The following is a 17,817-nucleotide window of genomic DNA, read 5'->3' on the forward strand; positions in this document are numbered from 1 at the left end:
GCTGTAGCATGAAGCACACCTATTTTACACTCCTGATTCAGAACCAACACTAAAACTTGATTCCCAACCAATTCCTATCCAGTAGGGGTGTGCAAAACAGATAGTACTTGATTTGGATTTGGATTCAGCCTGAATCAGGGACAGTGATTTGATTAGTTGAATTGTATCACTGTCCCCAGTTCAATTTGGCCAAATCTGAAGATTTGAAGCCAATTCGGAGAAATCAGCTTTAAATGTTTTTTCTACATAACTCAAGGTAACAGGCGTGGCTTATGAACACTGCTATGGTGGGGTGGATGGAGCATCCCACAGGAGTGTGGAGGGGCCCCCCACGTGCTCAGCAGCGAACCCAGAAGTGGACTGGGAGTAGTTCTGGGTCTGCCACCGAACATGCGGAGGGCCCTGCTGTGCTTCTGTGGGACGCTCCACCTGCCTTGCCATCTCAGCATTGAAGAGCCGCTTGGTACCCTGAGGTATGTAGAAAAAACATTTAAAGCTGTGTCTATGTCCAAATTGTCTAATCTTTCCGAATCTATTCAGAGGGTTCTGATTTGATTCGGAGAGATTAAAGGGTCTCCTGATTCAATTCAGATTTGGAGGTTCAGCTGCCGAATCGGTTCGAATCTTCCCCGAATCGAATCAGTGACCAAAGCTTTGCATAGCCCTACTATTTAGGCCAACCCTCTTCTCTTTGGCAACATCTTTAATATATCCATTTCCCCAGGCCTGTAGCATGGCTCCTTGGAAGGCAGTTTAAGTTGTCTTGCAAAAAGCCTATGAGCAGGAATATTATCCTATCAGGATCCTGGGCTATAATGGATCTTGTAGACTATTACAGACTTAAGTGAAAGAACTACTTCCCTAATGCTATAGACAGCAGGGATTCCAGGCAAGTCTTCAAATACCATTAATAATCTTGGAAGTAATGCATTACTGTACAGTGAAGGATTTTTTTGCTGCTGTTTTAAAGGATATTTGGCTCTCTTTCTCTCGGGGGTGGGGGTTAAACAAAAGGATTGTTTTGGAGAACCAGATACAATTATATAGCTGCATTGTGTTCTCATTTACTTAAATTAAAAGATTATATAGTTGTCTTGAAGTTTCCTGTAAGTGTCTCTCTTGGCAATCTGCAACATCCTGCTCTAGGAAAATGCACTAAATACCTTAATGCCACATTAAAGAGGAGTAGCCAACCATTAGGATCAGGAAATTCCAAAAGTTAAGTCATGCACATTGCCCAATAGTATCCTCCAATTCCATTTCTCTTAGTATTGCAACCTCTGTACATTACTGTTTGCTGTTAGTACATACCAGTATTTATGGGAGTATGCAACAGGTTAGAAACTAACTTTTGGAATAGTAATCACTCAGATCAGCAATTAAATTACCTTTATTACAGAAGTATTGCTGTCACCTTTTAAAAATACTTATCTTCTCCTGCCAAATATTAATTTATGTCACCCACAGGCCTGAACTGACATGAGCAATTGTACTAGGTACTATAGAGACACGTGGCAAGGAACAATACATACCTTCAAGAACTTACAATCTAAATAAACAGATCTAAAAGACAGGAGAAAGGAAGACTTATTCCAATTTTACAGGTTGGTAACAACCTGGACCCGATGATCTTCCAGGGTCCCTTCTGGCCTCACAATCTATGAATCTATGAACCTGAGAGAAGCCAAGTCAGAGCAGGGAAGCTCACAGCAGAGCTATAAATGTGACTCTTGTGACTTGAGCACAAAAATAAAAATTTTCCTGGTAAGAGGTAGTTAGGTATTAACTGATATTTCAGCAACATGACCGCATATACCCATAGATCTAAATAGCTCCAGGTATGGGAACTGGGTGGGGGACCAAAAAACCCCACACATACACCAGAAACAAAAATAAACAAAACAAAGCAAACAACACCCCACCTCCCAAACTCATGAGCAAAACCAGCCATTTCAAATTCAAATATCTGAAAACTAATCTACATTTTTCACACTGGAATTGGGTTTCTCCTCCTCCCCCTCATTTCTCAGGCAGGTTTACACTGAGAGCCTACGTTAACCTTCCCTTTTTTCAGCTGTACAAGTGCACATCAGGTATTCATATTTTATGGAAAAAAATATTGCATGTTAAACCAAGCAAGTTAAACCAATTTTGATTATATCTCCTGTCCAAATTCACCATTTTATTAAGATTACACATGGCTGTTTAAATAACTTCCTTGTGAGCTAAAAAGAAATAGGCCAAATGTTGGACTTCTCTAACTGTCCTGTGTAAAAAAAAAGAGATGGAAGAGGGTACTGGGAACAACTGCACTTCACTTGTGAATCTCCCTCATCTAATGGCTGTAGTTAGAAGTGACAGATGAGCTTTATATACGTACACATACATAATTACCAGATTACACATCCTGACACTTGGAGTCAGGTTGTCAAGTATAAAACTGACACTAGCACAAGACATATTCTAAACAGATGATAAATTTATTCTTGGTAACTATGAGAACTGGTTACTCACTGTCTCACACAGCTGTTGATGCTGAATGTGCTGCTTTTTTAAAATTGCTGAATTTTAAAAATTCATTTTTCAAAACACAAAACTCTTCTCCATTTCAGGCAGACAAAAATATGTACTGTTGAAAATTTATAACAGGAGGTAACCCTAATATTAATCAAGATTTTAATTTGGTACCTCTTTCAAAAAAAAAAGAGCTTCTCAAGAATCACTTCATTCTCTAGCTTAGTAATTTGTCTTAAATAGGAAAACTGTTCAGTTGAATACAGGCATTAAAAACTACAGTATATGGGACAGCGAGCTTTACTCTACATTTGGCATTCCTCATCGTATAACTAGAAAGGCTAAAACAAAGGTCACAAACTGCCATGCTTTGTTGCTAGCAAACAGAAGCAAGCAGTTTCCAGCCATTCATTAAGACAGACTGATATATGTTGGCACATACAACGTTGACATCGTGTGTGTGTCTGTGTTCTAAACAAAACAGCATCGGCAAGCTACCAAAGCTGCTGACCTGGCCCACACTAATACAAGTATCGGGCATGCTTGACCTGAAATGAGGTAAAAGAGGCAAAAAAAAAACCCCACCAACGGTTAATATGTGAAGAATTCAAATTAATCCATAAGATTACTAGAAGTAAATCCAACCTATGGGATAAGCAACAATCATCATATAATTCTTTAAAAATATCACTTGAAAACTGAAAGGATTTTGCAAGGATAAATTTGGACAGTTTCAGACAAATGATAACAGAGTTTGAGTTCCCCCCAAAAAGTATCTGTACTTGTGAAATAGGTTTATATGCAGAGACATGGGGAAACCAAGAGCTAAAAACATTATCCCTTAATCTTTTACATGTATGCTAAAAACCAGTCCAATATCAGAATCCTAATATTTGGCAAGAAAAACTGTCAAACTTATTCTTTCTAAATTTGTGATAAAGTTACCACCCAATCCCCTGGCTTCTCCATATACAGAAATATTTGCAGAACTCTTCCAATTAAGCCAGCATACAAAACACTCATTCTGCCTCACCAAGAGGCAATAAAAAGTGAAAGGTACAGTTTACACCAAAAACATAAACACAATTTGGTCAGCGATGCGCTTCTAAACATAGTGTTTAGATTTAAAGCGTTGTAATTATAAACTTGGAGGTTGTAATATGATTAGTATTTACACAGTGGCACAGACAGAGCAATACGTGGTGGTGGTAATAACCAAGTTTGATGGTGACTCTATTCACTCCATTAATGCAGGCCCATAGACCAACTTGGGGTTGTGCAGTTTTTTAGGAAGATAAATTTTCTATACATGACACAAGGTAAGATAACTACTGTACCTTAACAGATGGCAAAATCTTCCCTTAGTGTTTTTCCTAACAGGATTATTACTAGCTTAATTTAAAATTTCATAATTTCTTATATAGTATTTTTTTTAAAAGGTCATTTATCAAGGGATTCAACATACCACTTTAAGGATTCCAGTGTAGAATCCAAGACATCCTGTTTTCCTTGCATTTGATGGACAATAGCTAATATATTGTGGACTTCTTCTGGTCCTATTTTACCATTTTCTATTTGAGGCAAAGGTTCCTAAACAATCAAAAGATTAACACTATATAAAATTAGCAGTACGTAAGGATGACGGAGGAATGTCTGTTACATCACATTAGAATAATGGTTCTCAACCTTTCTAAACCCAAGGAACATCTTGATAAACTCAATTGTTGGAAAATACTAGCTTTTATTATTTTTTCTGTAGTCTGAAAACGAGAGAAATTTTCATGTTGCAAGCTCAAAACAGGTTCTTTTAACACTATGGATTCCTATTTGAAATTTCTGGGTTAATCATGTGCATCATCTTTGCACACACAACAGTGCTAACACTGCTTGGCAACCTGCAGCACTCCTGAAAGGATCTTGAGGCACCCCGGGGTGCTGTGGTACCATGGCTGGAGAACCACTGTTTTAGAAGGTTCGTGAGGTCCAGAGGGAAGAAACCTGTGATAAGCTTGTAATTTTCTGTTCTGTTTCTATCCTTCCGATAGAAGAACTTCAAACACTAGGGCTGAAGTACTCCTTACAATGTCAATATTAAAAGCACACAGAGTAAAATTATGAAAATACCACAGAATAGAGGCAGCCAAACATCAATCATCACATGCGGCTATAAAAGGAATATGAAATAGTTGCTGTATTTTGCTTGGGTTCTGCAACAGCCCTTGATAACAGAGAGGCTTATTCAGCCCTTAGAAACTGAGCACCAATGACAGATGGTACAAGACCACAAATCAGGCATATTTGTGCTTAGAAACTTCTTAACTTTCCCCTTATAGAAAAAAAATGGAAATACATACTTGGAAGTAGTTCACTCAAATTTGCATTAACCAGAAATGTATTGAGGAAACACTTACTTTCCTTTTAATCTTTGAAATTAGTTCTTGCTGCTTTCTTTTCTGAAAAAAGGGTGTTGCTATTTACCAGAACTGTATCATTCTTGCTTGGCTGGTCCAATGTCAGACTGTATCACCTTATGAAAGCCATCTAAAAGAAAAGCAGCAGCAAAATTTGAGTTTGATATCTCTACAAAAATATTTCCCAACTGCTACTGTAAACCTAATTCAACAAAGGATTTTCATTTAGAACATCCACTGTAATCTTGAAACTCCATTTTTAATGGTCATAAAGAAAGAGTACCAGTAGGCTTAGTTTAGGAAAATATCACAAGCAATTACTTTAGAAAACAGGACATTCATAAAATAACTTATGTTACATCCATGTCATTTTTCTCTTGACCTTGTGTTCACCACTGAGGAAATAAAACCTGCCTGCTCATTCTTGCTGGTGTGTACTCAAGACCTCCAAGCAAACAGTACAAACTGCTTGGTAGTTGTCCTGAGAACTTCTGAATGCATCTCAGGGTAAGGGGAGAACTCATACTTGCTCCTGAACTGGTCATACCATCTGTTTGGAGACCTTGGGTGTTGACAGCGAGAGAAGTGGGCAGGCCTTACTTCCTTGGGTAGGACCCTGGGCATCAGGACAGAAGAGACATAGACATAAATCCAGTGCCATGAAACTTACCATAAGCCAGACAGGTAAGCAGTTAAGAGTTTAAAAATCGAAGCACTTTTTAATTTTTTTCTGCTTATAGTTATTTTAAGATTTGAATATTGAGCAAACAGAACAGAAGTTTTCCTTCTTGCTCTCCTACCGTAATGGAGCTCTGAAACATATGGTGTTCAGGTTACTCTAATCTGAAAGACCCTGGATGCTTGGGAGCAATATCCTAGGATCATATTAAAATGGAAAGAACCAGTTGCATTGGTAGGTGTGTTGCCAGTAAGTCAAGGGAAGTGATTATTCCCCTCTATTCAGCACTGGTGAGGCCACATCTGGAGTACTATGTTCAGTTTTGGGTCCCCACTACAGAAAGGATGTGGTCATACTGGAGAGATTCCAGTGGAGAGTGACAAAAATGGTGAGGGGGCTGGGCGACATGACTTATGAGGAAAGACTGGGGGAAATGGGCTTATTTAGTCTAGAGAAGAGAAGACTGATAGGAGACTTAACAGCAGCTTTGAACTACCTGAAGTGAATGGGGTTTGAAGAGGATGGATCTAGACTGTTCTCAGTGGTGCCAGATGACAGAGCAAGGAGCAACGGTCTCAAGTTTCAGCAAGGGAAGTTTAGGTTAGGTATTAGGAAGAATCTTATCACTCGGAGGGTCATAAAACACTGGAACAGGTTACCCAGAGACGTGGTGGAAGTTCCATCCTTGGAGGTTTTCAAGACCCAGCAAGACAAAGCCTGGACTGGGATGATCTAGTTGGGGAGGATCTTGCTTTGAGCAGGGGGTTGGACTAGATGACCTCCTGAAGTCCCTTCCAATCCTAGCTTTCTATGATTTTCTGATCTAGCAGGTGATTTGTTACTGGACTGCAGTACAGTGCACACTGGCTTGGATGCGCCTCATATTCCTACAGTAGGGTGAATTCTTATGAATGCCTCAAAATTCAACATTTAAAAGCTTATGTTTGGCAAATGAAAGGGGACAACCCCCTACCAAAAAAATACAGAACAAATACAGACATACAGAAACTGTGAAAAAGATTAAAGAGATTATCATTCTTCTTGGCCAAAGGTTATTTGAAACAGCAAACATATGTTGCAAAATTTTAAAACAACCAAGACATTTGCAAAAGAAAGTGACTCCAGGTTTGCTTGTTCATGATTCACTGTCATCTGGAAGATGACAGATAGAACTTCCAGATTTACGACAATCAGTATTTTTCATGCCAGAAAAGTGTCATGCTGCCATTTCAAGTGTTTAAACAGAGCAGTACATCACTGAACCATTCACTCCATGGGCTTTGGTGAATAATTCAGTAAGACGGATAGACAGATGTGTTTCTGATTTGGTCTCTCAAGACTTCGATAGCTGGTGTGGCCTGCACAAAAGGCAGTGCTCTCAGTCAACCAGCAGTGGAGGGAGGAGGGGAAGGCTGCTCCCATCTTAGATGCTCCCCTTACCATGGGAAACACCAGTCTACCTGGTGATCACATAAACTGCCTTTTTTGCAGTTTCTATGGGAATCACAAATTGAGTAGATCCCTACATATCTGGTCTTCAATTGAATTAAATGGTCCTCTTTAAAATAAGATTGTGTTTGTATTATTTCATAGACATTAGGGTTGGAAGGGACCTTGGAAGATCATCAAGTCCAGCCCCCTGCCCCAGGGGTAGGAAGTCAGCAGGGATCATAGGATCCCAACAAGATAAACGACCAGATGTCTTTTGAAGGCATTCAGAGTAGGTGCTTGAACCACCTCCGGCAGCAGTCTATTCCAAACCTTGGGGGCTCGGACAGTAGAGAAGTTCTTCCTTATGTCCAGCCTGAAACGGTCATAGAGGAGCTGATGATTGTGCACTTTGAATTTAAATCTTGTTTGTTGAGCTTTAGTTCAAAGTACTCCGCTGCCATTTTTTAGCTCAGGGACACTGATACACATAAAACAAGTCTGTTGGAGCATGTTAATTTCTATGATTAATCGAGTCTGCTCTGAAACGCAGGATTTCCAGCATGTCAGAGCAGGCTCCTTGCACATATATAGAAAGGATCCCTATTTGTCTAAGTCTATCCCAACCGTGCAGCTGGCCCAGGAAAAGACAGTACCCACAGAAATTCTCTTGCCTTCATGGCCACATTGCTTCAACACCGCCAAGTTTTAATTATGAAATTCTGCATGATATATGCTCTGAGATTCTGGTTGTACAAGTAAAACTCTCAGGCACTTCAGTAGAAGGGAATTTTGCCTTCAGAGTGGCTGACTATATGATTAGGCCACAGCTAGACAGTGCAGAAGGTAGCTGGTGTCAGGACAGGCACAGTGGTGTGATTGCACTTCCCCTCGCCTGTGGTTCTTGTTCAACCCAAAGTTTAAAACCAGCTGCCTGGCAGTAACAGCAGCATTTCTATTCAGTTGAGGGAACCAGTTGACCTCAGACCTCTGTGTGATTCCTTCTAAAGGCTTCTTTTAGACTAGACTTGTCCTTTATTGACACTCCCCTTCTCTGAAGGATATTGTAGTTACTTGTCTTTTCTTTAAGAGACAGTTCCTGTGCCCCTGTTTGTGGAGAGGAGAGGCAATGATTTTTAGCAGTACCTTTTCCTGAAACCGTGTAGTCACTGGGGAAAGTTGTTGGATAAGCTTCCTCCAGTAATCTCATATGAGAATGGTACTACACACTCACCAAGTAACCAATTTGATTTTTTTCAGGTAATTTTGAAATGCTATGAGTTATTTAGCATAGCAATTTTAGTTATAAATGCCTAAATAATTTGCAGATAACTTTGAAGAGTCAAATTTACTGTTTTCAATTAGTTTAATATCACATAGTTTAATATTATTTAAATCTAAATAATGCTTCAACCATCATGTGGTTTCTGGAATCGGAATAATTCCATGGCTGCATTCCATAAAAAATCCTTTAGTCAGGGTGGCCTTCATCAGCAATTCATATGTAAACACTCCCTCTCGCTCTCTCTCTGAAAGTCACATTCATCTCTCTTCCCACAATACACAGAAGCCATAATATGAATGTGGCAAAAGCATAGAGACATACCAGATCTATTTTGGGGGTTATTAAAGGTCAGGTTTTGTAAAACCAAACTGAATATAAATTTACAACTTCAAACCAAATTTTTCCTTATGCTTATTCTATGTTACAAGACATTAATTAAACTAGCAATAAAACATTTTACCAAGATAAAGAACTGATTCAATACTGGAAAGGAATAGACAGGATCAAGAACAGCTTTGGTTTTCAATATTTCACGTTCTTCAGAAACACTGGGTGTTGGCTACAGCCAAGGCTGAGGATTTTAGCTGGAGTGTGCCAACACTTCTGCTGGGACTGAAACCCAGATATTCCTACCTAGAGGATTTTGCCATCTTCCTTGGATCTCTCAAGCATATTTAAGAACTCTGACAACAGCAGGACATGGACTGACATTGCCCCCCTGTTTATCAGTGGCAGGTCAGGATACTATGCCTTATAGTTGTGTAACAGACTTCACCGTCTAGTTTTAGTCATAGGTTAAGCAAAGATTTGTATGGGGTGGTTTGGATAGGGATGATCTTGCCTCAGGCAGGAAGTTGGACTAGATGACCTCTGGAAGTCCTTTCCAACCCTACTTTTCTACAATTCCTATGATCTCACAAATGTATGCTACTGGGTTCCCAGCTTTGACATGATTTTGACGGGAGAGTTAGTAATAAAGGTGAAGGATAACATTTCTGGCTTCTATTAAGTAGGCTTTCACTGAAGATAGGGTCCACTTGGCAAACTAGACTGAATGTATAAATGTGTGTTGAGGAACAAAGAGTGAAAACAATCTAAACGTCTTTTCTTCCACTGCCAAACCCCAAAAAGGCTTATTATCCCTTTCCTTCCTCTGCTTTGCCTTTAAGGATCATTAACCTACCCCTATACCACCCTTCTAGTCAAAAACTGGGCTTTGCAGCATGGTCCAACACAAATTAAGATTCTAGCACACCAATTCAGGAAGCCAGTGCAAGAAGATCCTCCATAAAATAATGCCCCAATTCTAGACCCCTCCTGTTTATGTTAATTTAGATGGCACAATTGCCATCTTATAGGAACATAGGTGGTTTTTTTTATGCCACTTGGCCTTAAAAGGGAAATTTTTGTTTTTGCAAAGCAAAATTCTACACCTTTTATACCACCCAGAAACAGAGATGCAAATGATGCATGTCATACAGCATCAGCTGCAGGTTACTCATGTAAAATCCTGCTTAATAAGCGAGTTGCAGCTTTAACATTGCTGTGCAATTTAGTCCCACATAAATTACATTACTTTAGTATTCAGGTAGAAAAGGTGGTAGAAGGCAAGTGTGAGGCCTACATCTAGAAACAAAGGTTGTAGTCTTGTGAGGCACAGATGGTAGAGGGTGGGTAAGAAAAAACAATGGAAGAAGAACTGCAATCCTCTTTGCTGGGAACTACTCATAAGCCTCCAACATTTCAGTCTTAAAAGGAACTCTGAATTTCAGACCAAAAATACAAGCGCAGGCATTACATTGCACTTGTACATTTTATATCCTATACTCAACCTCAGTACAAGTCAACATCCTAGAATCAAGGAAATCTCAGGATTTCAAAAATTATCAGCGTGTCTCTGCTGCCATCTTTGCAATCACCATCCTCAAAGATGGATGCAGGCTGATAATAAACAAGACAGTCAATGTGATGGGATTGTTTATTATGCATTCTTAAAGATAGCAGGCTACTGGTTGCCTATAGATAACTTGGGACCTTAAAAACTAAATCACTTGCTTCCACCTGCACTTTAGCACCCAATAAAAGTTAGGACACTGGCCATCATTTTGAAGCCCTCTGGCCCTCCAGCCACTTCCAAATTGGTGTGAATTGGAGTGAAACCCAAGCGGAAAATTTAACATTTACCCCTTTAAAAGATTGTTCCTTTTCAACAGACAGCAAAGAGATCAGATCCTGAGTCATTTAATGAATAGAACAACACAAAAGTTTTCCCCTCAGATGTGGACTGAGCTGTTTTATCCACAAAACAACAAGAAATTCTTCACTCAAGAGAAAAGCTACCCTTCAGCCAAGTGGAATCAGTCTGGATTAATCACACAGAGCAGTTTTGCTGTGCTGTACTCAATGATGCATAGAAGACTCCACAAACCTTTTCTTTAACTACTGCTCAGTCACTGTATAAACACTGAACTAGGCCTGTGACAGCCTTGTGCTGGGATAGATAGTCACACTATAGATAGTCAAGCCATCTCTTCCTTGCTTCAGCTCTCATAAGCCCCATCACAAACCCTAAGGTCAGCAGAGAGCAACATCCTGCAAGTACCATGAGCATAGCAAGTTCACTTGGCAACATGTGAGAAGCTATTCTCAAAAAGTTGCTCCAAAGCTCTGGAACTTCCTCCCTTGTGAGGCCTGCCAGTGCCCAAGTTTAGACATCTTTCAGAGGCACTGTAAGACCTTCCTATTTGGGCAGGCATTTAGCAAACAAAGCGAGGCAGAGATACCACTCAATGGGTCTGTTTTACGTTGACATTCTAATACCCCTTTTAAGGTGTTTTGTTCTCTTGTGCCCTCCCCTGCTTTATATTCTTCTGTTCTCTTACCATTCTCTTACACCCTTTGTTGGAAAGGGTGGCCTATACTTTGGATAATTAACTAACCAAGTAGAAACTCCTCCCTTAAATCCACAGGGGAGCATTTGGGTTTCATTAACTTCCACGAGCAGACCATCAAGGCAGGTCTCACTTTCATTCTATACTAGGAAAAGATATGAACAGGTTAGACAAATGTTAAACCTCCACCCCCTGCTCCTTCTATTCAGGGGTCAAACAGGTCCAGAGTACAGCTAATTATGAAGACAACCAAAAGCTATGTGGGATGGTCTCAAGGCAACTCCATCTTGAAAAAAATCAATTCAGAATTATCATTGTTCATGGAAGTGAAGATATTGGGTCCTATCAACCTCAGTGCCTTGAGCATCTCTTACTTCCACAGGTGCTTCACTATGCCACGTCTCTTGCCCAGATACAGCCTCTATATTGTGACAGCTCAGCTCCCACCTAAGCAAGGTCTACCCTAGATCCAGGGCTGTTCTGGATGCCAGACAGTTCGGGATTCAGTTCAGTTTGAGGAAGGGGGGAACACCAAGGACAGATCCCAAACCCAAAGATGCATCCAAGATGTGTGCACGTGGTAACCAGCATAGAAGTGCTCGCCTGAAGCAGTGCTTCTCAACTTTTAGACTCTAGGCACATCTGGAGAGAGTCTGCTGGGAAAATGCCACCTCTTTGTTTTCACTCTTTTGACTCCAGAAAAACATCAGGAGCATTTCTTCTGTTGCCAAGACCTCTGAAAAACCTCAACCACAGACTCCTACATGAAACTGCCAGGGTGCTACCTGGCAAGACACATCTGTACACCTAACAGTGCTGATAAACACACCCTCAAAAGGATCTTGAGGCATCCCCTGCGAGGGGGTGGGTGGGAGGAGAATTAATGTCCTGGTGGAGAATCATGGCTCTACGGCTATAGGAAGGAGCTTGAGGTCATTTTGTGATGGTGGGGCACTAATCTAATACACCTGTCAGGCTCAGCAGGCCCATAGGGATGCCTCACTCAGCAGCAGGTAGACGGAGAAGGGGAGAAAGGCAGTGCAGAGCAGGGCACTTTAAACCATAGACAACTGATGTAGGAAGGGACCTCAGGAGGCATTTAGCCCAGCTCCGTGCACAAAGCAGGACCAGCCCCAAGTAGATCATCCCAGCCAGGGCTTTGTCTAGCCAGGTCTTAAGAAACCTCCAAGGATGGAGCTTCCACCACCTCTCTGGGTAACCTGTTCCAGTGTTTTATTACCCTCCGAGTGAGAAAGTTTTTCCTAACTTCTAACCTAAACTTCCCTTGCTGGAACTTGAGACCACTGCTCCTTGTTCTGTCATTTGCCACCACTGAGAACAGTCTAGCTCCATCCTCTTTTGAAAACCCCTTCAGGTAGTTGAAAGCTGCTATTAAATCCCTCCCCCACCCCTCCTCTTCTCCAGACTAAATAACCCCATTTCCCTCAGCATGTCCTCACAAGACTTGTGCCCCAGCCCCCAAACCATTTCCACTGCCCTCCACTGGACTCTTTCTCCCATTCATCCATGAACCATCCACTTACACCAGTTGAGCTGCCACGCGAAGCTGGCCATGTTGTTGTGCTTAAAGTGCTGGGGCAGGATCCTCTTGGTGAAGCTCTCCTCCTCCACCACCTGGAAGCTCTGCCCATCCTGGGGTGCAAGGCAGGGGTGGGGAGAGAAGAAGGGGAGACGCCAGTCAGGTGCAGGGCTGCTAATGCCACAGCCCCCAGCTCAGGCAGGGGCCAGACTGGGACACAGACATGTACACGTGTGTACACGCCTGCACACCAGCATGCTCAGGGACATGGGGGGATGGAGGGGGTGGGGGAGAGCCCCCCGGCCTGGGGGCTTGGAGCGGTCCGCTCCCCCGACCCCCAGACCTTGCTCAGGATCTGTGGCACGGTGCCCCCCGTGCTACCGCCACTGCTGGGCTTCACATCGCTGCCCCTGCGGCAGACCGTCAGCCGCCCGCACCATAGACGCTCCGTGGGGCGGAGGGCAGAGCGCTGCCGATGCCTCGGGCCGGGGAAAGGGGGCAGCCATCTTTGATTTGGGTGGAAATCCCATTTGCGTCGCTTCAGCCCTCCCTTGTTCCTTTGTCGGCTCCCTGCCCTTACTCAAGATGGCGAGGGGAGGTGGTGTTTCACGTGATCTTCCCGCCTTTCCCGTTTGCCACATGCACAGAGTTTAGTGCGGACAAAGTGTTGCCAACTCTCGTGATTTTTTTGGCGTTGTTTTTGAAGCGTACGCTTCAGGAGTGTGAAAATACTTAGCTCTTTCTTTTATCTCTTTCTGTCTGTCTGTCTCTCCATCTATCTAGAAGGTCCGGAGCGTTGGAGCAACTTTTTGAGAATGGCTTCTCACATGTTGCCAAGCGAACTTGCTACACTCATGGTACTCGTGGGATGTTGCTCTCTGCTGACCTTAGGGTTCGTGATGGAGCCTAAGGGAGAAGATGGTTTTGTAGGACTTAAAAATATTTTAGTTGTAAACAAATTAAGCTTGTAAGCAAGTGCCCTTGTGAATGACTAGGAAATACAGGTCACTTAGGAGACCTGAAGCAAGGAAGAGATGGCTTGAATATCTGTAGTGCAACTGTCTATCCTGGCACAAGGCTGGCTCTCTATAGAGAGAGAAGGAGATGACTATGTGACTGTGATGAACTTAGCTCGTTCTTTTATCTATATATCTAGAAAGATATAAATAAAAGAAAGTGCTAAGTTTTTCACGTTCCTGAAGCGTAGACTTTAAGAACACCAACAATCATGAGTTGGCAACACTCCTACACACACAGCACACACACGCATGCACACGCACACTTCAAGTACATGTACACACAGATGCACACACATACACATGATACGTGTTTGCACACACACATACACAAACTTCAGTACACGTACACACTTCAGCACATACACATGCACACACTTCAGCATTCACACACACACACACACCAGTACACGTGCACACAGGTTTCAGTCCCTTGCATGCCATGTGCAGTGTTCCCTACCCTGGACTGTGCCCGAGGGCCTGTGAGGACTGGAGTGACTCTGCCCCAGCCCTGCCCATGCTGGGGTTTAGCAGCCCTGTAGCTGACCAGCCCCATTCCTGCTCCAGACTTAATAGCCAGGTGGCAGGGCAGGGAGCATCTTACAGACTGGTCCCTTCAAGGCTTTTAGTAGGAGGCTGAGTAGATTTGCACCTTATACCCTCACCAAAGTAGAGCTAGATAGACAGTGAGATAGGTAGTACGTAGATAGATGGATAGATAGGTGATAGGTAGATAATATGTATATGTGTTCATGTGTATATGTATATCTCCCATCCAAGTTCCTGTCTGTGCTGGGGGATTAGCAGCCCCACAACAGACTACTTCCCTTCTTTCTTGAGATTTATTAGCCAGAGGGCAGGGCAGTGGGGCATCTTACAGACCAACTCCTTCAAAGCTCTTAGAAGGCCAAGTAGCATCAGGTTGACATCGGAGAGGACCATACTCAGCAACAGCAGAATCAAAGGAAGTTTGGGTTGGAAGGGACCTCAGGAGGACATGTAGTCCAACCCCCTGCTCAAAGCAGGGCCATCCCCAACTAGATCATTCCAGCCAGGGCTTTGTCAAGCTGGACCTTAAAAACCTCCAAGGATGGAGATTCCAACACCTCTGTAGGTGACTTGTTCCAGTGCTTTACCACCATGCTAGTGAGAGAGATTTTCCTAACAGCCAATCTATCCTCCCTTGCTGCAACTTGAGACAGTTGCTCCTTGTTCTGTCACCTGCCACCACTGAGAACAGTCTACCTCCATCCTCTTTCGAACCCCACTTCAGGTAGTTAAAGGTTGCTGTTAAATCCCCTCTCAGTCTTCTCTTCTGCAGGCTAAATAAATCCAGTTCCCTCAGCCTCTCAATGTAAGTCATGTCCCCTAGTCTCCAAACCATTTTTGTTGCCCTCTACTGGACTCTCTTCAATTTGTCCACATCCTTTCTATAGTGTAGGGCCCAAAACTGGACACAACCACAGATGTAGCCTCACCAGAATGAAACAGAGCTTTACAACTGGCTTAGTTATGAAAAAAGATTAAAGAAGCTAGGATAAGATTTGCAAGGGGACCCAGAAAGGGGAGCTCTGGTTGTCTAGAAAGAGGAGGTGATGTGTGGAGTCATGTTTGCTGTTCCCAGGTTGCCAAGCAGAATAATGGAGGGTATTTAATATTACTCATGCTTCTGGGCTTTGCTTGTTGCCACATGAAGCTGGGAAGCAATCTCCCCCCCGCAATTGCTACTCATGTTGAGGAGGGTGGTTTCACCTTTGAGGCACTGCTTGTTGGGGCTAAGACCAGGGATTTTGACTGGGGTGTGCCATTGCTTCTGCTGTGACTAAAACCCAGATATTCCTGGCTAGACAGTCATGTACCTTCACTCAGGGTCAGGCTGATCTTCACATGTGGTGTTAGGAAGCAATTTTCCCTATAGTAGATTGATATAGATTGTGGAGTGTTTTCCTTCTGCTGTAGTGTGGTGGGGAATCTTCCTTGGATCTCTCAAACATATTTTAAACAACTCTCACGGCAGCAGGACACTGGCCGCCATTGCCAGGGCCATCCCTGGGGGATGCAGGGCGGAGGGGTGAATCGGGGTGACCGCCCTGGGCCCTGCGAAGCTGCTCACTACCTCCCACCACCAATGCTGCTGCTGTCAATGGCGGCAGCATCTTCTTCAGGTTTGGGGCACACAGGATTGGAGCAGGGGCAGGGCCCTGCATGGGCTGATTTGCTCTGGGCCCCGCACCCTGTTCAGGTAGGCTGTGGCTATTGCCCCCTGCTTTACCTGTAGCAGGTTAGGGAACTATGCCTTATAGTCATGTGACAGGATTCATTTGTATGGGATGATTTAGATAGGGATGCTCTTGCCTCAGGCAGGGACTAGATGACCTCTAGAGATCCCTTTCAACCCTACTTTACTAGACATCTGTGATCTCTATTTTCCATACAGCACGTTGACTGCTGATAATAATGATGCCACCCATATCAATCTTTCAGTTAGTTTATTCATAACTGATATCAAGTAAACTTCATGGTTATCCAGGTCATCCTGCTTGTCCTTAGCAGAACAATATGGATATAACATTAGTTTATGTTTTATTGTTCTGAGATTTATTACATGTCAGTGGCTTCTAAAATACTTGGGTACAGCTTGCCCTCTTCAAGAAAAATGCTAAAGGGATATCAAGACTGAATGCCATATAGACAGTGATGCTTATAGTTTTGGCCCTGTGGGCCAGAAGAATGGTGAGGGACTGGTCCATGGGCCAAACTGGGACCTGTACTGCCTGTTCCAGAGGCCCTGCACCACCTTCACCAGGGATCGAACTCTGGGGTGCCATGCTACAGCTGCTCAGCCCTGAGTGCTGGGACTGGGTCTCACGCCAACCTGGGTGCCCAATCTAGTGTGCAGGGCCATGGTCTGCAGGGCTCCCCATACATCTCTTGCGAGCCCTGTGGGCTAAATGACAGTACTGGGGAGCAAATCTGACCCGCGGGCAGGGGGTTGAGCATACCTGCCATAGAGATCCATCTCAAGTGACCATTCCTGCATAAAGAGAAAATATTTAGGGGTCACGTGGTGGTGTTGGGGTAGAGTGCTGCTTAGAGCCAGAACCTCAGGAGGAATTTGGCACAAACCAAAGGCATCACTTCTTTCTAACCACTTTCAGGCTTAAGAAACATTTTCCTCTAAATGTTTCAGGGCAGCTATATAAATGGATTGATAGGAGAAGTTCTCTTTTCCAAAGGAACTTACAAGAAGAAGAAATTGCAAAGCAGCAGGGAGACCCTGAGGAATCAAAAATGGTGACTGGACCTGGAAATAAAGCATTTTTTGCAAGGCGAAAAAAGCAGAAGACAAAAGCAACTTCTATCACCACAGACAAGTTTGGTGAGTTCATATCAGCTCTCTTGAATCCTTTAGAGGAGTAAAACTTGATCAAATTATATCAAAGATGGTAAAAATTAGAAGCAGAATTACAGATCTATTTTGGGGGTTATTAAAGGTCAGGTTTTGTAAGACCAAACTGAATATAAATTTACAACTTCAAACCAAATTTTTCCTTATGCTTACTCTATGTTACAAGACATTAATTAAACTAGCAATAAAACAGTTTACCAAGATAAAGAACTGCTTCAATACTGGAAAGGAATAGACAGGATCAAGAACAGCTTTGGTTTCCAATATTTCACGTTCTTCAGAAACACTGGGTGTTGGCTACAGCCAAGGCTGAGGATTTTAGCTGGAGTGTGCCAACACTTCTGCTGGGACTGAAACCCAGATATTCCTACCTAGAGGATTTTGCCATCTTCCTTGGATCTCTCAAGCATATTTAAGAACTCTGACAACAGCAGGACATGGACTGACATTGCCCCCCTGTTTATCAGTGGCAGGTCAGGATACTATGCCTTATAGTTGTGTAACAGACTTCACCGTCTAGTTTTAGTCATAGGTTAAGCAAAGATTTGTATGGGGTGGTTTGGATAGGGATGATCTTGCCTCAGGCAGGAAGTTGGACTAGATGACCTCTGGAAGTCCTTTCCAACCCTACTTTTCTACGATTC

General features: G+C 42.9%; 1 protein-coding gene across 1 annotated transcript in view; it reads right to left on the minus strand.

Moving 5' to 3' along the window:
- The window catches only part of LOC109299696, a 104,859-nt gene that overhangs the window by 27,468 nt on the left and 59,574 nt on the right, over nucleotides 1-17,817 (minus strand). The window contains exons 2-4 of the mRNA XM_019520216.1: nucleotides 17,411-17,470; nucleotides 13,511-13,517; nucleotides 2,515-2,546 (exon numbers count right to left, since the gene is read on the minus strand). Of these exons, the coding sequence (XP_019375761.1) occupies nucleotides 2,515-2,546; nucleotides 13,511-13,517; nucleotides 17,411-17,470 (99 nt within the window). The remainder of the gene's footprint in view (nucleotides 1-2,514; nucleotides 2,547-13,510; nucleotides 13,518-17,410; nucleotides 17,471-17,817) is intronic.

This window comes from Gavialis gangeticus, unplaced genomic scaffold (genome assembly GCF_001723915.1).
Source record: "Gavialis gangeticus isolate Ggan-Ray unplaced genomic scaffold, GavGan_comp1, whole genome shotgun sequence".
Taxonomy (NCBI): Eukaryota; Metazoa; Chordata; order Crocodylia; family Gavialidae; genus Gavialis; species Gavialis gangeticus.